Source organism: Carya illinoinensis, chromosome 3 (assembly GCF_018687715.1).
Source record: "Carya illinoinensis cultivar Pawnee chromosome 3, C.illinoinensisPawnee_v1, whole genome shotgun sequence".
Lineage (NCBI taxonomy): Eukaryota > Viridiplantae > Streptophyta > Magnoliopsida > Fagales > Juglandaceae > Carya > Carya illinoinensis.
In genome coordinates this window covers 52,838,270-52,863,337 of record NC_056754.1, presented here as the reverse complement: position 1 = coordinate 52,863,337, position 25,068 = coordinate 52,838,270, and the positions used below count along the sequence as shown (strand labels likewise).

Below are 25,068 nucleotides of genomic sequence, written 5' to 3'. Positions count from 1 at the left end.
CGCATTCTCTGCTACATCAAAGGCAGCCCCGGCCAAGGCCTCTTATTTCCTTCTTCTACAAGCCTACATGTCACAGCCTACACTGATTCTGATTGGGCCAGTTGTCCCACCACTCGTCGTTCAACTACCGGCTACTTTATTCAGATAGGCACTAGTCTGATCTCCTGACATACAAAAAAACAGACTACTGTGGCACACTCTTCCGCTAAAGTAGAGTATCGGGCTATGGCTGTCACTACTTGCGAGCTCACCCGGCTCAAGCAGCTTCTCACTAATTTTGGTCTCTCTCATCCTGAACCTTTCACCTTACATTGTGATAATCAGTCTGCTCTCTACATTGCTCACAATCCTGTTTTTCATGAGCGCACCTAACACATTGAGATTGATTGTCACATTGTTCGTGATAAGATTTGTTCTAGTCTCCTCAAAGCTTTTCACACCTCTTCACATGATCAAGTTGCTGATATCAGCTTTAGGCCAGGATCTCTTTCATCATTTTTCGCACAAGTTGGGCATTACAGATCTCCATGCACCAACTTGAGGAGGGTATTGACAGCTATGTATATTTTCATATATTTAGCCTCCAAGAAATCAGTACCAATTAGCTCTTTTACCATATGTGATTATTTTCATTTTAGTTCATTATAAACATCTATTTATTTGTAACTCACTAACGAGCAATACAAAATATTCAACTCAAATCATTCTCTTCTCTTTAGTTTTAACATAAATCTACATCAATATCTACGATTTTAAAGCTCATATTATATATATATATATATATATATTATAAAATATATGTGAGTGATTCTATATTTGGCATTAATGGGGTAAGGGTATGTTACCGCACAACTTAACACCTAATTAATTCTAAACTATAAAGTTAGCATTACTATTATTACTTTAAGATACTAATTTTCAAATTAACTACATACTAAATTAGTCATTTGATACCACAATAATTGATTAATATAAATATATATGTATGGAGTAATGTCATACACCACACTCTCATTCTATTTTCATACCACTATATATAAAATATGTCATATTTATCACTATTAAATGATAAAAATCAATCATCATCTAATAGTGATAAATATGTCACATTTTATATAATAAAATAAAAATAGAATAGTAGTGTAGTGTATAAAATCCTCCATATATATAATATCTTTAACATACACTGCACTTGCAAAACTAATAAAAGAATACTAATACTGGATCATTTGAAACTTAATGCTCAAATAGCTCTTTTGACGTGGCACTACCACGTAGTGTCATATGGTTTATTAAAGACAAAAAAAAATATTCAAGTTAAAAGGACATCTAAAATTATAAAAAGATAAAAGATTGAAATCACATTACATTACATGGTAATATTACGTTAAGAGATTCATTATAATTAAATAGAATTATTCTTAATTAAAAAAAAATAAAAAATTACGTGCTGCAATTCTGCTCATCTATTTGTTGGTTTTGTACAACTGTCCAGACCCATTCATTTTAAGGCTTCCCTCTAATTAACTCGAAGAATGGATCAAAATGTATATACTAGCTTAGATATTCAAAGTACTTCACGACAAGTCAATTGGAAAAACCAGCACGAAAGCTAAAAATTTCTTGCAACTTGGCCAAAGTCATGACGTAATCCAATATATATAGGGACCATATTTGTCACAAACGATGCCAGAGAATTGTGCGACCCGCATTAATAATTGTGCTTTGAATCGTGCCGGCCTCTTTGCCCTTGATTACGACTCATGCTAGCTCCCAAATTGCATAAAAATTAGAATAAGAAAACGTCGCCGTATTTGTTTGCGATAGATAAAAACTTATTGTAGATTTTTATGGGTTTGGTTTTTGGAAAAATCTACATGAAGAAAATTCCACTTTTAAATATAAACTTGAGAATTGATATAGTGTGAAAATTATGACATGAAATACAAACAGATCAGTTTGACCCGCAAAATGTAGCACAAGTCGACAACTACTACTTTGACTGATCATTGTCTGTACATCAGTACTCCATCTGATCCCTCTCCACGATCCTCACCGGTAGCCCACCTTTTATTGTGGAAGTGAAGTAAGAAAGAAATTCCGGCTCCACACCTTCTTCCAGCGCCGGCACCACCTTAAACCGCCTTAGAACCCCTGCCAGCACCTTCTTCATCTGCAAGAACGCCATATCCTTCCCCAGACAAATCCTCGGTCCCGCCTGGAACACTGGGTACGTGTACGGGTCCCTTCCCACAAACCTCCACTGCTTATCCATTTCGTCCCTCTCAAGCCACCGCTCCGGCTTAAACACCGCCCAGTCAGAGCCCCACAGCACCTCCGACCTCCCCATGGCGTAAATATGGTACGTCACCATCATTCCCTTCTTCACCATCGTGCCGTCCGGCAACACGTCTTTGCCGACGACCTCCTTCCCGTCGGCCAGGACAGGCGGGTACAACCGCATGCATTCACACAAAGAAGCTTGAGTGTACTCCATGTCTTTCACTCCATCATAGACAGGCGCTTCTGATTTTTCTTTGATTTCCTTTAGAACCTCGGATTCAACATGCTGGTTCTTGGAAAGTAGCCAGAAACACCACGTCAAAGCAGACGAGGTAGTGTCCCGTCCAGCAAGTATGAAGCTTATCACCATGTCCATCACAAACTTCTCGTCTGAATGGCCTGCGCTCAATAATCTTGACAAGAGATCAACAGAATCGAGCGAGGCATTCTCGCTGAGCTTGTGTTTCTTTTCTCTTATAATTTTTGTGGCGAATTCTCGCATTTCTGAGACTACGATTTTCAAACGCTTCTCGGAGCCAACATTCAAAAGCTTCTTGATTTTCCAGACCATGGGGATCAACGCACTAGCCCTCATGCCGCTGAGTATGAGGCCTTCTTCAAAAACGTCAGCGAACTTGGTTTTTGGAAGAGAGGGCAACAAGTAGGCAGGGTCGAATCCAAAAGCTATTCTGCATATATTATCGAAGGCGAACCTCTGAAGAATATTTTGGAAATCTAGGACAGTTCCGGTTTTGGCCGCCGAAGAGAGGATGGGAATGAGGCGATCAGAGAGCTCGGAATCCACAACAGTCTCGATGAACTTGCGCAGAGACTTGTTGTTGAACTCTTGGATGGCAACTTGTCTCTGGAACTTCCAGGACTCGCCGTCGACGTTGAAGATTCCGTTGCCGAGCAAGTCTTGGAGGGAGCGACGTGACTCGTCGCCCTTGCCGTAGTTGTTGAAGTTGTTCTTGAGGATGTGTTGGACAACGGTGGGGTTGGCCGTGAAGACCTGGTGGGTGTTAAAGAAGGAGCGGTGGAGGACGTAGGTTGCCGACGGTGAGTTTTGGAGGAAGTCAGTGATCCATTGTAGAGTACGGTTGCGGTTAGCTAGTATGTCAAAGATCGAACCAATTAAAGGGTAGGATCTTGGGAGACTGGTGGTCGAAGAGGATGAGGGAGATTGTCTTTTAGGATTTAATGTTTTGGTGAGGAAGATGAAGGAAAGCAGAAGAAGTACGAGGAGTGAAATTGAGGCTAGAAGTTGGAGCAACACCATGGCTGATATTTGGAGATCGAGCTCTTTGCTTCTGTTGATATTTCGGAGTCTTGGATTTTATTTGTGGGTGAGAGTTGAAGGTCGCATTTTCAAGATAATTGATGTTTGTTGGGTATTTTTAAATTCTGTTTGTTAACTACGCATGCGAGTCTATCTTCTTCTTCTTCTTTTTATTTTTTTAATATTAAAGGATTTGAGAAGGGTGATCAAAGTTAAGACCTCTTTTATAGAAATTGAATCTCATGTTATGTGAACCACATATTCTGAACCATGCAAATCTATCTTATGTACTATTTTGGAGCTCCATTATTAATATTTCTTATTGTAATAGAAAAGAATGGAGTGGAGTAGTGGACTTCTCTTTTAAAGTCAAGAACCATATATATTGTCCTCAACATAATAAAAATTTATAAGTTGAATTGAAGAATGCTTTTTATTTTTGGAAAGTGTTACCCTTATTTAAAAAAATTATAAATTTAAATTTAATTTCATATAATATGTTAAATTTATTTATTATAAAAATGAATTAAGTCTGTAATTTTGCATATTATATTAATTTATAAAAAAAAATATTATTTTTTAAATGACAGATAAGTCAGTTGGAAGACTCTATTACTTTAAAAAAAAAAAAAAAAAAAAAAAAGACGAGACACGAATACTTTTGCATCTCAAATGTAAATCAATCACGGGTATCGATCACACTAACATTGAAAAGAGACGGCGGCGAAAAGAAATCAAAGATAAAGATGCAGGCCCCTTTAGTACTGAGTCACATTCAAAGTCATGAATGAAACAAGTAGAATGACTGACACACGGCTCTTATAATTTTTACGTCTTAAACGAATACCATTTTTATTAGATATGACAATAAGTTTTTTCCTTATGGTTTAAATGAATGATATTTTTATTTATTACGAAAATTATATAATTTTGTTTTATAAAATTATCTTTATTTAAAGTAAAAAGAGAAACATAATATTGATAACAAATCAATTTTATTTTTATGAAAATTATATAATTTTGTTTTATAAAATTATCTTTATTTAAAGTAAAAAAGAGAAATATATTATTGATAACAAATAAATTTTATAAAATAAATTTATAAATTAACATGATTTAATATGTAAATTTGGTTTTATAAATTTATATGTATAAAAGGGGCCATGACCTTATAAAATAAGAAATTATATATACAATTTTAGGATAGACAGGTCTCACGCATTTTTTTTTTTAAATTGATAAATTTGATACACATATGAAAAAATTATTTTTTAATAATAAATTTTACTTTTTAAAAAAAATATGCAAAATATAATCGATGAGTATATCTATCATTACTGTTATCACACTCTGAAAGTTTAAAAAAGCGAAATATATATATATATATATATTAAAGAGAGTGGACACTAATAATCGTACGTCAACGTTAAATTATTTTGGAGAAATGATATTACGCATTCATCATCTTTATAATTATTGTTTTACTTGAAAAGATTAATAGATGATGAAAAAGATTATGAATAGTATTTTTTTTTATATTAAATGAATGAGATTGTGGATAGGACTGTTCATCAGGGCCGGATTTTATCCGGCCCGGCCCGGAACCCGGATAACCGGGTTCCCGGTTATGGGTTTCGGCCCGGATTTGAACCGGGCCGAAACCCGGATTTATATAACCGCTGTACCCGGTCCGGACCCGGGTATGATACCCGGGTTATAATACGGAACCCGGTTATACCCGGGTGTATATAAACTGAAAAAAACCCTAGCCGTGACTCTGGAATCCGTCCCCTACCTCTCTCGCGCCGAACCCTCTCTGAGTCTCCCCGAAACCATAGCTATCATCCCTAGCCATCGTCCCTCTCTGATTCTCTCAGAAAATCTAGCCGTCGTCTTCATCATCGTGCCTCGTCGTCATCCTCGTGCCGATATATGTAAGTAGATGCTTCTGTAATGCTACCGTCTTCATCCTAGATGCTTTTGTTGGTTGATTATATTTTATCTTGTTTTGGTCATTTCGTGCCTATAGTTTCTCGTCTATGGTTGCCCATTTTGAAAATTTAAATGGGTTTGTTTAGCTTAGACTGCCGACAACATTCTTCTCTGTTTTTGATCTTGATTCTTCTCTGTTTTTTTTTTCTTCTCTGTTTGTTGGAAATCGATCACGATTAATCTGGGTTCATTATTTAACTATATATTTATTTATTTAAGAAAAATCGAGCAAACTCTCTTATCTGATCACATATATATATGAACTGCTCATGCTCAGAACCCGTACCAACAATGGAAGTTTAGTTTCAGAAACCCATGCATTTAATTAAAAATTTTAAGCATAGCATTGCATGTTCTTGGGCCATCCTTAATGGCTTTGGTACCAGATGGGTGGATCATCTGGGGGCTCTGGCCTCTGAATGTAATGTCTTTGTCACTCACTATACATGTACTGAGTGTTCTGAATGTAATGTAATGTCTTTGTCACTCAAGAAATTATTTTCATCAAACAAGTTATAACCAAAGTTTAAAATTTCCAGATTCCTTAAGCTTGAAAGCTTTTCAAATCCTGCAAAATATTTCTTAAGAAATAAATGAGTTTAATAATTCATGAGTATTACACAAGACAAGAAACCTTTTTTTGAATATGTATTACATTTATTGCACATGCAGAAATATGTATTACACAAGACAAGAAACCTTTTTTTGTTGTTGTTTTGAAATGGATATGTTTCAGCCAGTAATACAAAAGAAAGAACAAAATTTAGAACAGTACAGATTGGCCCTTAGATTTGTTTATATAATGTTCGATTATTTGTTTGCTGTGTTTGATTTTTTATTCTACTGTGTTTGTTACTCAATAACAGATGGAAGAAGATTCTGTGAGTTGTAATGTCGGTACAACTCAAGGGGTTGGTAGTGACTCCTTTTCTCTTTCAGTTGATGTGGAGGAGCATGAGAATCTACCAACTCCTTCATCCACATATACACAACAGCCTACCCATTCCATCCCACCTTTACCCAAAAGATCCAAGAAAACACCTAGTAACCAGTCAGTGGTTTGGGAACATTTTGAGAAAGTACTACCTATTGACCCCAATAACCCAAAAGCTAAGTGCAATCATTGTGGTAAGCAGTATAGTTGCCACTATAGGAATGGCACTTCTTCTATGAATCACCACATTTATAATGTATGTGAAAATTCCCCTCTTAGGATTAAAGGAGCTGGAAAAAGTAAATCCTCTAGTGGTAAAAGGGATGCGGAGGCAAGAGTATGTAGCCCACAAGGTGTAGTAAAGTATGACGCTGAAAAACTTAGGGTGTCAACCGCTAAGTTTTTTATTAGGTGTGAATTGCCTTTTAGGCTAGTGGAGCACTTGGGGCTTATTGAGTATGTGGCTGATTTAGAGCCTCGATTTTCATTGCCATCCCGACTCACTCTAAAAAGGGATTGTATTAAGCTGTATAACGAAGAAAAGATACAGCTAAAGAAATTATTAGATGGTCAAAGGATTTGTCTAACCACTGATACCTGGACATCGGTGCAAAACATGAACTACATGTGCATTACTGCACATTTTATTGATTGCAATTGGAGATTGCATAAGAAAATAATAAAGTTTTGCCAAATTCCCAATCATAGGGGCGAAACTATTGGGAGGATGTTAGACTTGGGGTTGCATGATTGGGAGATTAATAAGATTTTAACCATCACAGTTGATAACGCCTCCTCTAATGATGTTGCTATTGATTACATGAGGAGGAGGATAAAGGATAGTGATTGTACCATATTGGGTAGTGAGTTCCTTCACATGAGGTGTGCTGCCCATATATTGAATTTGGTTGTTAATGACGGTTTGAGAGAGGTTAATCAATTAATATCAACGATTAGAGAAGCCGTCAAATATGTGAAGTCTTCACCTTCAAGGTTTTCCAAGTTCAAGGCTTGTGCAATAGAGGAAAATATTAGCGGGAGGATGCTTTGCTTGGATGTTTCCACTAGATGGAACTCCACATACTTGATGTTGAGCACCGCTATAAAACACAAATTAGCCTTTGAACGCTATTATATGTATGTGGATAATGAATTCGTGAACCCCACTAGTGATGATTGGAAAAAAGCACAGATTTTTGTAGAGTTATTGAAAATATTTTATGATGTTACATTGAACATTTCTGGTTCTTTGTATGTGACAGCTAATGTATATTTTCAAGAATTGTGCACAATCGAAGATAGATTAATTGATATGTGCATGAGTAATGATAGCATCACTAGGACCATGGGCACGAATATGAAAAATAAGTTTGAAAAGTATTGGGGTAGCACAGATAAGTTTAACTTGATGATATATGTTGCATTTGTGCTTGATCCAAGATACAAAATGTTGTCAATGAGGTTTTGGTTGCGACGATGCAAAGGGGATGAGTTGGGGGATAAGATAGAGTCTAAGGTTAAACTCTTGTTAAGCCGCTTAATTGAGCAGTATAACAAATTTCGTGTGGCTAGTGGGGGGAGTTCTAATGTGGCTCAAGAGAGGCCAAGCACTACTTATATTTCTTCTAGTAGCTCGACTAATTTTGATAGCAAGTTAGAGAAATACCTTGAGGAGCAAGGGTTCATGGAGTTTAGATCAGAACTAGATAGGTATTTGTCGGAGGGATGTGCACCAAAATCACTCAATTTTGATATCTTGGATTGGTGGAGACTTAATGCCGCCCATTATCCTGTTCTTGCTGAGGTAGCACGTGATGTGTTAGCCACCCCCATTTTCACTGTTGCCTCGGAGTCCGCATTCAGCACTGGAGGACGCATCTTGGATCCTTTTAGGAGTTCATTGTCTCCAGAGACTGTTGAGGCTCTCATTTGCACCCAAAATTGGTTAAGGACCAAACCTGTCGACATCCGGGAGTTGGAAGAATACATAGAGTTGATGGACCTTGAAGGCAAGTTTGAAACTTGAAATATTTTTTTAATATCTATCTAACTTAATTTATTATATATTTAACTCTGTTTTTTTAATATTTTTTTTAGATGATTATCTAGCTTTAGCTTCACAGCAGGCTGCTGTGAATCAGCCTTCCCAATCATGTTGAAGAAAAATTAGAGTAAGTGAAACTTTTCTTTGTTATGTTTATCTATTAATTAATTCTCAATACTGAAGATATTGATGATTAATAATTATTATATGTTGATGCGTGTCTGCTTTTCCTCCATGTTGAAAAAATACAGCTTGCAAATACAGCTTGTATCTTGGATCTGTCTTGATACAAATACAGTAAGTGAATTTGTCTTGATACAAATACAGCTTGCAAGATTTCTAATTCCTCCATGTTTCTAGACTAGTTTTAAGCTCTTGTGTCCATGTTTATGTTGTAATGACCTAACTTAATCATATCCAGGAACCCAACTATTCCAGCACGTGCATAAGTTTATGTTTATGCATAAATTCCTCCATGTTTCTAGACTAGTTTTAAGCTCTTGTGTCCATGTTTATGTTGTAAACTATATAGGAATTAATTTAAAAGTCACATGTTAAGATGATTTTCTCAAGCATTTTTCTTTGTTCTTGGCTTTACTACTGTACGTACACAGTCCATGGCTTTTGCATGTATATGGAATTAAGTGCCTGCCTTCTTTTGTTGAGATCATTTCCAGAATGATATCATAATATTTTCTTCATAATTTAGATTTGGTTGACATTCATTGCCAAATCTTCTGGCCCCCCTTCTGCAATTGAAAATCTGTTCATTGAAATTAGCAGGTCGAGCAATGGAAGATCTCAGGAGTTCTCTCTACAATGAATGTTTTGGCTGAAGGTTTTGTGGGCTAGTGGTGGCATTGATTCGAGCTAATAGGCTGTCCCTTTTTTTTTTTCTTTTTTTTTTTCTTTTTTTGGGAGTTTATGCTTGTAAGGAGTAAGCACAGGTTTTTGGCTTGATTTGAGCTAACAGCTGATAGTTTTAGATGCATTTTTTTCTTTATTCTTTTTGTTCTTTTTCTGGAAAGGGGGGTTTAAAATTTACCCCTTTAATTGTCTGCATGTACAAGAAGTGTAAAGCTTAACATTTAGTTTTGTATGTTCTACAGGTGATGGGAAGTAGGATTTATCTTCCCAATTTTTCATTTTTAAGGCCTTCTATAGCTCCCAGTTTATAACTGGATTTACAAAAAAAAAAAAAAAAATCCGGTTTTAACCCGGAACCCGGATTCCGGGTTTTTAAAAACCCGGATACATCCGGGTTTCGGACCGGGTCTCACCCGGCTTGATCCGGCCCGGGTTCCGGCCCGGATTTGAGATCCGGGTTCCGGTCCGGGTGTACCCGGGTTCCCGGGTTGGAACCCGGATGAACAGCCCTAATTGTGGAGATAAAATCGAAAAATAAAATAAACATTAACTGACATGGGATTGCGCGCTATTCTTAATTAGACACTTCTAGGATCCAATATTAACAAATTTTTGATTTTCCAACCCGTGGAGATTAGCAAAGTACAGGTTCTTGTTGCTAATCAGGACGATTTCTTATTATGAGTCTACTAATTACTTATGAGTATAATCTCTCTCGTCTATCTGAGAAGGTAGGGGAGAGGCCATTGTCTCGGCTTACTCTCTTGAGAATAAGAGTGACAAGTCACCTTTAGCAGGGTGGTGCGGCGATGGAACATGGAGGAATTAGAGCAAGTATAGGACCAATTTCAATTATCAGAAGAGGAAAACTATTTGATAAATCTCGTCGTAGGTATATTTGAAGAAGTATTGAGAAAGGGAGAACGGACTCTGGTGGGGAAGATATGTGTTGATCGAACAATTAGGCAGGAAGTGCTCTAGTCTACTAAGGCCAAAGTCCAGAAATTGAGCAAACTAGCATCATTCAAGGAGATGAAGCAAAATTTATGTATCATCACGTTTGTGAGCAAAGCAGAAAAGGAGAGTGTTAGGCGTAGACCATGGTTCTTTGGTCGATCGTCATTAAAGCTTTTGATGGCTTCTCTCATGAACCACATATGATTAATTTCAATTCAGAGGCTTTTTGGGTTCAACCATTAACTTTCTTCTCACCTGTATAAACAATGAAAGTGGGAACCTTATTGGAAAGTCCATAGGAGATGTGTAGGAATTCGGTGTGCGTGAAGACAAGGTGAGTTGGGGAAAGTTTCTTAGGATAACAATCGAAATTGTCCTGACAAAAGCCTTAGCTAGAGGCAGAACTATGAATCTACAAGGAAGGATATGGGTGCCATTAAAATACGAAAAACTTTCTCTCTGAGTGTACTTCAATTGCGAATGCATCATGCACAAACCATAGGGTTGCACTAAAGCGGGAAACTAGAAAATGAGCATTGGGTCAGAACAACAATGTGGGTTGTGGCTAAGGGTTGAATCCTCACGAAAGAAGAACTTCATAAGATCAAAGGAATCTGATGATGAAATTCTAACTAAAACCGACCAGCAGCATGGCTGGAAAGAACTGGGGAGCTACACCAACGTCACTAGTGTAGGCACAACAATAGTCGGAGAATCCAAGAGTGGGACTATTTTAGGAAAGAGCAAATTAGAAGGCGATAATAATGGAAAATCAAATGGAGAGAGAGAAAGAATAGACTCGAAAGGAGACAAACGAAGAATCGACAGAATCTAGATCTGACAACGCAATCACAGATGAAGTGAAGGAGAATTTCTCGAAGACGAATCTGGGGGGATATTCATAATCCCGAGTGAATATTAGCCCCGGTGGTTAAGGGGGTGGAGTGACTTTGGGCCAGGTAGATATGAGTTCCCAAATAGTTAATATTGGTCTTACCAGTAGGCCCAATCCAAACTGCTTCACCAATTTGAGTAAGGTCCCAGCCCACGAGCAAGAAACAATTAGGACAAAGGGTGTGGTGATGAGGAAAACCAATTGGAATAGGAAAGCAAGAGAAAAAGGTACTTCATCTTACTTTAGTTTGTATAGTCCTTCCAATAAACTTTAAAGAGGGACTAAGTAAGAAGACAAGAATCGTGAGTGACAAGGATTTCACTAACCCTGGATTAGCATTGGGAGTGGCTGCTAGACGGCCCTACCAGCCATAATGAAAATCCTAAATTGAAACTGTCATATGCTTGGGAAATCTTGGATAATTCAGGACCTTTGATTTTTGGTAAGGGATAAGAAACCCAATGTAGTCTTTTTTATTGAGACTAAACTAAAAAGATGAAGGTTTGAGTTCCAAAAAAGAAGAATTAGTTTTGATAGCTATTTTGTAGTATAATTGATGGGAAGGAGTGGTGGTCTAGCCTACTCTATGGAGTTCGGAAGTGAATATTGAAATTGAAAACTTCTCCCAGCGACATATAATGGTTGGATTGAAGATGAAGATCTTACTATGAGATGGCTCCTTAGTGGTTTTTATGGGCAACTAGATATCAGTAGAAGAAATGAATCATGGAATCTTTGCTTAAAGCCCTTGACCAGTATGCATGGTGTTTGATAAAGGACTTTAATGAGATTACCTCACAAGGTGGAAAACAATAAAGGAGCCAGAGACCAGAAGCACAAATGCTGAAGTTTGAGAGGCATTAGAAGACAACAATCTGTTTAATCTTGGTTGGAGGGGTGAGAAATTCACCTGGAGCAACAACATTGGTAACATGACCTTTACAAAAGAAAGACTAGAGAGAATTGTAACAAACACAAAGCGGTCTGAGAATTATAAACATCAAGCGTTGGGGTTGAGTGCCTTACTACCAGATGTTTGGACCACAAACCTATCATTCATGGTGTGAAAGAAATGATTATCAGAATTGGGCTGAGGAAAAAGGATTTTCAGATATAAGGTCAGGTGGGCTATAGTTGAAGAATGTGGAAGGGTTATAAACTCTTAAGTGGTTGGATGGTGTAGATGGTCAAAGCCCTTTAGATAGATTCCAATACCTTCAAAAAAATTTCAGTGGTGAATTGGCTAGCTCGAGTTCTCAGAAGTTCAATGACAATGATAATGTTCTTATGGCTAAATTAGAAAGACTTATCCTTCTACGAGATGATGAGGGTCTTCATAATATAGAAGGGATCAAAAGAGTAAAAAGAAACTAGTATCAGTTAGGAGACAAAATACAAAATATTCTCATGCATGTCCACGCAAAGAGAGAAAGAACACTATCAAGTTTATAACAGACTCTCATAATAGATCATTGAAGGAGCTAGGAAAGATTGAATGGGTTTTAAGAAGTATTTTGAAGAGATTTTCAATTATGATCCTTCCTCTCAAGAAGACATTACAAAATGTATAGTGGATATGGAGACTTGAGTTACTGAGGACATGAATACCCCCAAAAGGAGTTCAGAAGGGCAGAAACTAAGGATGCACTGAAACACATTGCCCTTTTCAAGTCACCTGGTCCTAATGGCTTTGGAGCTTGTTTCTTTCAATCTCGTGAAGCTTAGTTGGAGATGAGGTTTGTAATGGTGCCTTGCATTTTTTTTCAAGAAGGAGAAATGATTAACTCTCTTAACAGTACATTTATTGCTTTAATCCCAAAATTCAAAAATCAAGAAGGATAAAGTGAAATGAAAATGGAATAAGAGAAACAAAAATTGAAGAAGAAAGTGAAAGAGTATAAGGGGATACAGAACCTGGAGAAGAAACATCCAGCGAGAGAGAAAAGCGGCAGAGGCACAATACTGTAGTGGGAATATGCTAGGGTCTTAGAGAGAGAGAGGGCTTTTAGGGAGGGGGTTTAAAATCTGGGGCAAACACGTGTATCGGATTTAGGGGTGAACACGAGTTGACTTGACCGACCATCAAGAAACCAGCCACCAAAGTCAAAAATCGTGAAGAACTGGTCAGCCAGTGATAGAAAATAGTTAGAACCATCGAACCGGTCGATATAATATATATTTATATATTTCTGATAAAAAAACGATGCTATTTCACTTAAATGATTTAAACGGCATTGTTTTATATCCAGAGTTTTGAAAAAATATATATATATATATATATGTGAAATGATTCTATCATTTTGAGTTAGTGTTGAAGCCCTAACCCCCTGAGCCCCCCTTCCCCTCACTTAAATCGATGAGAACATCAATGAACCAATAGTAATCGATTTCACCCCCCTTCATCAACGGTTTCGGTTGTTATCTACCTTTGAAAAACACGTCGATGCGGTTTCCACATTGATAGGGTTTGTTTTCACCCCTAATTGGGTTTTTGTCTTTTGAGCTTTTTTTTATTTTTTTAATAAAACCGAATACCAGATTTAAACCTAGGTTTCGAGATTTAAATTCGATACCTGGATTGTATACATTCAAATATTTTTTATGAGGTCATCGGTTTCTAATTTGATATAGGCTGGAATCCAGTTATTCAAGTTTTAGATCAGGCCAAGAAAAAAATTCAATCTAGATGAATAGTCCTAGAATTGCATTCATTTTTTTAATTATAATTATTATATTCAGCAATTTACTCAAATTATATTCAACAAGTTGTTTATATAATGTCCATTTTTTAAAAAATTAATGAAGAAATAACATTTTAATAATATAAAAAATAATAGCTTTTTTTTAGAAAAAAAGAAATATTTTATTGCTCATAACGAAAATTTAATTTCATCGTCTCACTTGTTACAATATACGGAATACAACTTAAAATATCTTCTAAATTATAAAGGGATGGTCTACGTCAATCGTTAGAGGCTCTCATTGGAAGCTCTTGCTAGGTATTTTAATTATTTTTTTTTACATTTTTTTAACACTTTTAAATATTTTTTGAAGAAAAATTTATAATATTATTAAATAATATTTTCTTAATTACTTTAAATAAATAATAATAAAAAAATGGAGGAGGAGCGGTAGCTTAAGCTGTCCCAGCGACATCTCTTACTTTTTCTAATTATAAGAGCATTAGCATTAGTTTCATGAAAAACCAATGCATTTTTAAATTTTGATGAATTTATTTAAAATGAACTTGTATTGGATTCATCAAAGGGGTATTTAGGACGCTTTGAGTTACAGTATTTGTTGTTCTTCTTTCAAATTTAAAGGTCTACTATTCCACATTCAAACTGATATTTTATTCTAATTTTAATAACCAATAGTTTTATTTTATTCTATTCTAAATTAGTTGAAAATTAATTATTTAAGTACTAAATTAAACTATTAATGTCCATATGGTTAGTATAATTACAAAATATGAAGAAAAAAATTAAAAATATTATTATTAAAAAAATAATATTATATTATTATTTTGATGAATCTAATGGCTAATCCAATATGGAATTATAGATATGAAGGTTTTGAATTTATGAAAAATTTGTACTTTTCATCAAATTTTAAAGATGAATTTGATGAGTCCATTGCGAGCACTAGCATTGGCTTCATCAAAAGCCAATGTATCTTCAAATTTTGATAAATTTACTTAAAATGAACTTACATTAGATTCATCAAATAGGTATTTGGGAAGCTTTGAGTTACAATTGTAACAGTCCGCTAGAAATTCAATTGTAAAATTTTTATTAACTTTAGGAACCTCGTGAAAACCCCATAAGTTTTCACGAATCCATTAATCGTATACGTTTTTGTCTAACTACATAGTTAGTATTATTATTTACTATTGTATCATAAGTGTGTTTTTAATTATTGGAGATAGTTAGAAGTGTCAAAATGTATTATGGTTTGTGCCATTAGACTCGGATGGTTATTTAAAGTCTTATGGCGCAATAACATTTTTTCATATTTTCGGACAAAACGTCTGTTCAAAACTGTAGATATTATTGAATAAAAAGAAATATCTTGAGGTAATTTTCATAAATATTATTGGGTAAAAATATTTTGAGTTGATTTTTATAAATATTATTAGATAAAAATATCTTAAGTTGATTTTTTGTAGATACTATTGAATAGAATATTATAAGATAATCTTTTATAGATATTTTGGGTAGGAGAAAACTACACTCAACTCTCAACTCCAGCCTCATCTCTTCCATATCTCATCCATAAGTATCTCCAGCCACCTCTCCCCACAAAATTATCTTCATTTACACTTTCCATTGAAAAAATATCAAACACTCTCTCTTGGACAGCTTTTAGGAAGTCTTTTGCACACCCATTTCGAAACTTTTGTAAGTATTTTATCATAAAGTCTCCTTCATATAAGTTGTTCCTTTTTTAGTCTAGTTTACGTGGATATCTTATTTGTCCCATTTGAAGATCATTTGGTCATTCAAATATTATATAAACTATAGAAAGGTCATTCTGGGAGATAAACTGGAGAATATGTTATAGTTTGGAGTTTTTGACCAAGATAATGGATAGATATTAGTCCGAAATTTTTATGGAGTATTGTTAACATGTGTATATGATTATTGGTTGAGGATTTTTGCATGATTAAAGGTTTTGATGAAAGACTTTTTTAGATTTAGAAACTTAGAAACTGGAAGAGGAAAAACAGTTTCTGTTTTGAGAAAGTTTAACTCTTTGGTGGTCTAAACCTATTCCAATGACTTTGATAATTTTATTGGAGGATCCTAAACATCTTATATACATGTTATATTATTATTTTGAAGATATTTGATGTTAGTTTCAAAGATATGAAATTTTATGCAAAGAGATATTCAGATAAGCCAAAGTGTGGATATTCTTGGCTAAATTTATGTTTTGATTAATTTCTAACCATGTGATCTTGAATTAGAAGCTTATATATATATTTTAGGACATCTTTTTAAACCATGTGATGGTTTGGTTTGAAGATCATATATTTATAAGTCATAGATCAAGAGATTTATCAAAACTAGTTGAGGAAAAAGTTTCTGTTTTTGGACTAAATGTAAAACCAAAAACTCCAAATGTTATTTTGTGATTTTGGTGACTTTAGTTTGATGATTTAAAGCATGGTTGATGTTAGGATGATATTATGAATATGTTAGAAGTAAGATTTGATTTTTGAAATTTTTGGAGATGTTTTGATTTAAGGTCAAAACTTGTGATTCAAGTGCTTGGATCTTTTTACAAAAAAGTTTGGTGTTAATTATTAGCTTTTTCTAAATGGATGTTTTAAGTATGGTTTTGAACTTAGGATTGGAAGATGTTTGTTGCAAAATTTTGGTTTAAGCATGAGTTTTGAAGTTGAAAGGAATTGCAACAAAAATCAAGGGAAATGGCCTATGAATGTTTCGGCCATAGTGTGTTCTTCATAGTTGTGTTTTGTTTTAAATTTTTCTGAGTTGATATTTAAGTTTAGGACAAAATTTACATGAGGAATGTAAATTTTAGAAACTTTTGGAGTTAGTATGCAAAATCCTTAAGTTATGAGTAAAATGGTCATTTTCCCACATGTAGAGAGTAAAATAAAAATTTTACTCTTTAAGTTAGTATTTTCCATATTTCAAATATTTAATGATTTAGTTCTAACTTTTAGAATCACTAATTACAGTTCCTCGTAGTCGCACTTGAAGTTTTATAAAAAACGCAGAGATTGAGGTAAGTTAGCTTTTAACTTACTAGCAATCTACTGTGTATGTGTGCTAAGTAAAGGAATTACAGTGTATGTATGTGTGTTATCATATATGTCATGTCATACCAAGTTATCACGTAATTGTCTATTATACAGAATTTATTCTGTCGTCAATTTTTATCTGTTACATAATATATTCTGTCATGTATTACTGTACCTTACAAGTACGTCATGCTAAGTATGCCATCTATTACATGTATGTCAAGTCATGTAATATTCACTGTTGCAAGTATGTCATGTTAAATATGTTGTCTATTATATGTTATGCAATGTTACGAAATATTTCTATCTCAAGTTGGTCATGTATTTCAAGTTATATTCAAGTCACGTTATGTTACGTCAAGGCTTCAGTCATTTCGTATTCCAGTCACGTTTCATCTTGATTACTTATGTATGGGGTCACAGCAATTGTGACGCATACACTACGTGAGACACAGCAATTGTGACACGTAGAATACATGGGGCCACAACAACTGTGGAGTATGTATTTAAGCAGTTAAAGAATAAGTTTCCGTAGAATACATGGGGCCACAACAACTGTGGAGTATGTATTTACACGTAGAATACATGGGGCCACAACAACTGTGGAATATGTATTTTTCATGTTAAGTTAAGTTTATGTAGAATACATGGGGCCATAACAACTGTGGAGTATGTATTTACACGTAGAATACATAGGGCCACAACAACTGTGGAGTATGTATTTTTCATGTTAAGTCAAGTTTCAGATCAAGTTCATGTCAAGTCAAGTTCAGTTCATGTTTCAATTTAAGTTATGTCAATTATGCTATGTTGTACGCCAAGTTATGCTTTAATTACTTATGAATTTGATTATGCATTTATACTTTTACTGTCATGCATGCATCATTAGCTTGTGTGGAAGTTTTTTTGTTAACTTACTGAGATTTGTAATCAAATCTCACTTTGGTAGTCCCAACTACCATTCCCCCCGAATGGTAGATCTTGTTACAGGACCTGAAGGAGAATCAGGAGCTAATCAACTAGACACAGTTGACTAAGCGACGGTGCGACGTCAATGTTAATATAGTAGTTAACGTAAATTATTACTTGTACAATGGAGTTGCATCTTTAGTATTTTTTGGATCATAACCATTTTGGACTAGTGTTGTGATCTACTCAATGGGTCTTTATGTATGAAGTATGTTTTAAGCATTTAGGATATTTTCAATTTGGTGTATAGTATTGTTAAAGAAAAAAATTATCCGCTGCGAATATTGCATAATGTTAGATGCATGTTAGGAACATTGCATCTTATATGTCATGAACGGGAGCAGGTAACCTTGTGTTGCATGTCTCGACGCTTCAAATGTCCGTCCGATCCCAAATGGAATTTGGGGGCGTCACAACAATAATTGTTGCTCTTTCTTCAAATTTAAAGGTCTACTATTCCACATTCAAACTAATATTTTATTCTAATTTTAATAGGCAATGGTTTTATTTTATTTTATTCTAAAGTAGTTGGGAATCAATTATTTAAGTACTAAATTAAACTATTAATATCCATATGGTTAGTATAATTACAAAATATGAAGAAAAAAATTAAAAATATTATTATTAAAAAATAATATTATATTATTATTTTGATAAATCTAATGGCTAATCCAATGTAGAATTATAGATATGAAGATTTTGGATTTATGAAAAATGTGTACTTTTCATCAAATATTGAAGATGAATTTGATGAGACCAATACTAATGCTCTTAGCTCTAAAGTCTTCAAAATAGAAAAAGTGACCTCATAATTAAATTTGACTAAATTTTAGGAAATTTTTAACTAAATAAGATATATATATATTTAAAATTATTTAAATACATTTAAAAAATATGAAAATATATATATATATATATATATATATATATCTATAAGTATATATAAAGTGTCGATCGCTTAACAGCAATGTTTTCGTCTAACTTTTTTTTTCCAATTTTGCCATTCACTTTATTTGACAACTACGGCAGTTTGCATTTTAAATGTGTTTTACCGACAGACATTTTGGTCTTATTACCTTCACACCGACAGTTTTACTTTTTCTTGTTTCATTTCCATTTTTGCCCCTTAATGGTTCATTGTTCTTGGTGATGTTTTGCTTCGCCGACTTGATTTTATTGTCTTTTTACGATTAAAGATTATCAGTTTGTCTGACAAGTTCAACCGACTGAAATTAAAATGTAAATGTTACTTTCATTTCGTATCTTGTCTTCTCTACTCTCCGTATTCCAACTTCTAAAAAATAAGTATCCTAACGAAATTCCTCGTGAATCTCCAGTTCTAGGTATGTTCTTATTCTTTTCTCAGTATGTCAGTATTGTATGAATGAATTAGTTACAGTATGTAATTAGATGATATGCATATGCATCACAGCAAAAATAAAAATGAAAGAAAATAAAAAGTACATTTTCGTATTTACATGTGTATTTTACAGAGAGTAAACCCAACAAAAAAATCAAACACATGATACAAATTCATCTTCTGATTTGCTTCTATGTCCTGAAAACACAAAAAAAAACACCGAGTTAGCGTGAAAAAGGAAAACGGAGTTGTTCCAAAATTTTTGAATAATAAAAACTAACTTTAGGAAAACAGATCACAAGTGAAATTTTTGTTGTATAGATCTGAAAAATACAAAACTGATATAAATCAAAACAAAGTATAGATCAAGCGCAGTATACAAAAATAGAAAAAATCAAACGCACTATAGATCAAACACAGAACAACAACGAAAAAAAATTTGCAGAAATGAAACCCTAGGAAAAAAAAAGTGGTAGGAATCAAACGAAAGCGAAAATAAGAACTTGGATATCAAACGAGAAAACCCTAGAAATACATATCTGAAAAAAAAAATACTTTTCTTATACAGATCTGAAAAAAAAAATCTGTGCGAGGAAAAAAAAACACAATATGAGACAGATCAGAACGCAAGCAAGATAGAAAATAAGAAGAAAAAAAATTACAAACAAAATCGACAAGAAATCAAACGGAAGGAATCAAACGAAAGGGAAAAGAAAACCTTAGATCTGAAACGAAAAAACCCTAGAAATACATATCTAAAAAAAAACAAATACTTTTCTTATACAGATCTGAAAAAAAAAAATGTGTGCGAGGAAAAAAAGAACACAACATCCGACAAGAACAACATGAGACACAGATCAGAACACAAAGAAGACGGAAAATAACAAGAAAAATAAAATCGCAAAGAAAACCAAGAACAAATGAAACACATATTAGAATGCAAAGGGAAAAAAAAAAAGCAAAAATGTAAAAATTTGTGCGAGGAAAAAAAAAACACAACATGCGAGAAGAACAACATCAGATACAGATCAGAACCCAAAGAAGACGGAAAATAACAAGAAAAAGAAATCGCAAAGAAAACTGACAACAAATGAAACACATATCAAAATGCAAAGGAAAAAAAAAAGCAAAAAAAAAAATGTAAAGAGTAGGAGAAGAAGGGGGGCCGAGGAAAAGGAAACAGAGAGAGAGAATGCAAAAGGAAAAAAAAAAGCAAAAGAAATGTTAGAGGACGAGAAGAAGGGGGGGCGAGGAAGAAGAAACACAGAGACAGAATCCAATGGGGGTGAAATAGAGAGAGAGAGAGAGAGAAGGGGGGCGGAGAAGAGAAATCTGGAAGGGAAAATGGGAAGACTTGCTTTTATACTTAGTGTTTTGGTGGTGTGAAAACGGCACCGTTTTGGTTATAGAGGGAGTGGGTTGAAGTGTTTACACGGTGACGTTTTGTTGTGCGAATTTTTTTTAATAATAAATAAATAACATTAATTCTTATATATATGTTTATTTAGATATTAGGAAATAGTTCATCTAATTTTTTTCATTTAATGTTTGAATTTTAGATATAGTTCTATTGATAATATAAAATATGAAAAAGTAAATTAAAAATGTTGTAAAATTTTATTTGTCTTGATTTATATATTAAATTTTGATTGCTTATGAATTAGTATATTAATGCGTTTAATTTTTTTCACTTAATTTTGCATAAAATTTTATTAACAATTTAAAATGTTTTTTTCCTTAAATTTAAGTTTGAAATTTTTCTACTTAACATATCAATTTTACATAAAATTATATTAAGAATTTAAAACGTCAAAAAAATTTTTGAAATCTTGTAAAATTTAATACATTTTGTTGAGAATTTAAAATCTAAAAAAAATACTTTTAAAATTTTATTTGTTTTAATTTATACAATAATATTTTTTTGCAAATTTAATAAAAATATCTATAAGAAAAAAATTCAATTAAGTGGTATGTTATGAAAAAATATTAAAAATAATTTGTAAGTTCAGACTTGTTATGCAGTAGGACAAATTAGAAAAAAAAAATTGTAAATAGGCTAAATTGAAATATAAAAGAAAATAAAAAATCATATACAATAAATATTTTATACAATAAATTTTAGATTTACTGTGATAATAAATCTAAAATTTGCAATGAGAAAATAAAATCTTATTCTTTGTTTTCAATATTTTCAATAATAACTATTGCAAATTTAATAATAATGTTTTAAAAAAAATTAATCACTTCTGTATTAGGGCATAATTCATTTAAAAAGTGACTCAATTTAAAAAGTAATATTTTTGAAAAAGTTGTAAACCTATTTAATTTTTTGAGTTAGTTTACATATAATCTCCATCATACAAACTCTATTTAAACACTACTTATGCACACCCATGCAACTATATTTAAAAAAAATACAAATTACAATAATATTATTTTTTAAAATAATATTATGATCCCTTTTTATCCTTAAAATCTCTAAATATAATTTTCTTATTTAAAATAAGTGTGCCAAAACTGTATATTTATATCAATAAAAAAATGTGATATTCATAATATTTTAATAATTTGTTCAGTTAAATTTTTTATTCTTTTTTTCTTTGAAAATTTTTCATTCTATAGATGTTATAAAAAAAAATTATAAAATTTTGTTTGAAAACATATTAAATTTTCATATAATTGTTTAAAAAAATATTTAAACATATGAACTTCAATTTTGCACATGATTTAATTCTACCATTGTTCATATTTGTTTTTTTTATTTTATTTGTCCTTATTTTCAAGTTTAATATTAACTGATCAATTTTTTTCATAACTATTTCTTATTAAAAAAAATATTTCATTCAATTTTTTTCTCATTCTATTTACTATCTTGTTGTCACTTTTTAAATATTTTTTTAAAGTTTTTAATTTATTTTTCAAAAAAATTGTTTTGCTAAAAGAACTATTAGTGAAATTGTATATTTTTTAAATTGTTTTAATAATTAAGGATGGTAAAAAAATAATTAAAAAATAACAAAAAATAAACATGAATGGAAAAGATAAAAAGATTAATAACACATATCTAAATGCAAAAAAAAAATAATAAACAAAAAAAAAGACCATCAAAGCAAACGAGTAAGAAACAAAAAAAAAAAAAATACTTTGAAGGAATTGAAAAAAAAAAAGAGAACTTCATCATCAACCACGGGATGAAAACTAAAAAGAAAACATAGGAAGAACACTCGAAGCCATCTGAAAAAACACTCCAACAAGACAAGAAAAAGATCAAGAACATTGCCAAGGCATCATCGACTATCGCAACAAAAAAATGGGAAAAACCCACAAAGAAATCCCTAAAAAATCCAAACAAAAATAAGCAACCAAACAAACCCTCGCAAAAACCCATCGAAACCGTCCCAAAATGACGAAAAAAATTCCAACTTTCAACCCACAAGAGGATCCCAAACACAAACAAAAAAATCAGCAACACCCACAAAATGCCATTTTATACAGCAAATCAACCACAGATCTGAAATCAAAGGGCAACAAAAAAAAAAAAAAAAAGCAAAAACCAAACAAAACAATATGTAAAAGCAGGAGAAGAAGAGGAGAGGGCACGGGGAAGCAAAAACAGAGAGAGAACGAAAGGGCAAAGCAACCAGAACGAAAGGGGGAGTGGGGAAGGAGAATCTCGAGGGAAAAAAAAAAGGGCAAAGCAACCAGAAAGAAATGAAACACACATCTAAACACAAAGAGAAAAAAAAATGTAAGAGGAGCGGAAGAAGGTGGGGCACGGAAGAAGAAACAGAGAGAGAGAGAGAGAGAGAGAGAGAGAGAGAGAGAGAGAGAGAGAGAGAGAGAGAGAGAGAGAGAGAGAGAGAGAGAGAGAGAAGGGAGGCGGGCGAGAAAGATCTGGAAGGGAGAGAGAGGAGTTTATGTTACTTTTATAGTTAGGGTTTTGCTGGTGTCAAAAAGGCGCCGTTTTGGGTAGGGACAGTGCAGGTTGAAGAGGTTTAAACGGCAGCGTTTTGATCTAAATTTTTTCACTTAATATTTCAATTTTTCTATACTTTTATTAACAATTTAAAATATGAAATTACATTAAAAATGTTGTAAAATTTTATTTCTCTTGATTTATATATTGATGATTAATTACATATTTAATAATAATATTTATAAAAAAAATTTAATTAGTTATGTATTAGTATATAGTTCGTTTAAATTTTTTCACTTAATGTCTAAATTTTGCATAAAATTTTATTAAAAATTTAAAATGTTTTTTCCTCTTAAATTTAAGTTTTAAATTTTTCTACTTAATATATCAATTCTACATAAAGTTATATTAAGAATTTAAAACATAAAAAAAATTTTGAAATGTTGTAAAATTTTATTTGTTTCAATTCATACATTAATAATTATAATTATTGTAAATTTAATGATAATGTTTATAAAAAAATTTCATTATTTAACTATAAACATATGCTTCATTTAAATTGTTTCAATTCATATATGAATTTTATATAAAATTATATTAAGAATTAAAAATATAAACAAATAAAATTTAAATGAATAATAAAATTCATATATGCTGTTAAATTTATTTTTTTTAATTTATACATTAATAATGACTCAAAATTTAATAATAATGTTTATAAAAGATTTTTGTTATCTAGATATTAGTACACAGTTCATTTAAATGTTTTTGCTTAATATATGAGTTATAAATAAAATTTCACTTAGAATTTAAAATGTAAAAAAAAAATAAAATGTTTTAAAACTTTTTTTTGCATTATAAAATTTTGATTTGTTTGTTTAGCTATTAGGACATATATCTTCAATTATGATTTGTAAATTTGCATGCATGGATCGAATATTTAATCTTATTTTTTAATATATAAAATTGTGCATATGATTATATTAAAATTTTAAAATAAGAAAAAAATTAAAAATTTGCATTATTGTAGAATTTTATTTATAGTGAGGTGGGCTTGACTGAATATTTTTTATAACTACTGACATGTAATTTATTGAATTTTTTTTCTTTCACTATTTTATTCGCTCTAATTTATACTATAATAATTGTTGCAAAGTTAATATCAATGTTTGGAAAGTTTTGAAATTTATAATTGGAAAGTCTGCAAAGTTAATATCAATGTTTGGAAAATTTTTAAAAATTTTATAAACAATTCTTGATTAATATAAACATTATAAAGGAAAGTAAAAGAAATAAAGTCATCTTTTTTATATTCTTTATTTTTGTCATTTTTTTACAATCTTTTATTTACAAAACTGATAAGAAAATTGTCTGAATTCTTATAATTAACTGTTTATTTAGAATCAAAGAGTAAAACACCATTACCATTTTGCTTACTAATCACTTCAAAGTTATGGTTATTAAGTTTTTATATATAAATCTAGTACTTAGTCTTTTTATTTTGAAAATTTGTTTGAAAAATTTTAAAAATTTGATGAACATTAATTTATTAACAAAAATATTATAATAAAAAATAAAACAAAATAGCATTTCCATTTTTTTGTAGTATTTTTATAGCCTTTTATCTTTTATCTTTTATATATTTTACTAATATGATTTTTTTTATCGTTAGAATATTTGTTTATGTATGTATTTTTTACAAATTTGTGCTTTCACTTTTATTTGACTGTTCATCAATCTGGTTGGTATCAATTCGTTGTGCCCACGTTGTTCCTCTGTTTGTGCTCCACTTCTTGGTA

The 25,068-nt window shown here is 32.2% G+C and overlaps 1 protein-coding gene across 1 annotated transcript; it reads right to left on the bottom strand.

Moving 5' to 3' along the window:
* Positions 1 to 1,878: 1,878 nt before the first annotated feature.
* LOC122305294 (cytochrome P450 94A2-like) lies at positions 1,879 to 3,800 on the bottom strand. The gene has a single exon (XM_043117702.1). The coding sequence runs from the start codon at positions 3,560 to 3,562 to the stop codon at positions 2,021 to 2,023; it is 1,542 nt and encodes a 513-aa protein (XP_042973636.1). The 5' UTR covers positions 3,563 to 3,800; the 3' UTR covers positions 1,879 to 2,020.
* Positions 3,801 to 25,068: the final 21,268 nt, after the last annotated feature.

What these genes read in the sequence shown, in the direction of transcription:
- LOC122305294 (XM_043117702.1), bottom strand. Translation starts at nt 3,562, where the DNA reads ATGGTGTTGCTCCAACTTCTAGCCTCAATTTCACTCCTCGTACTTCTT.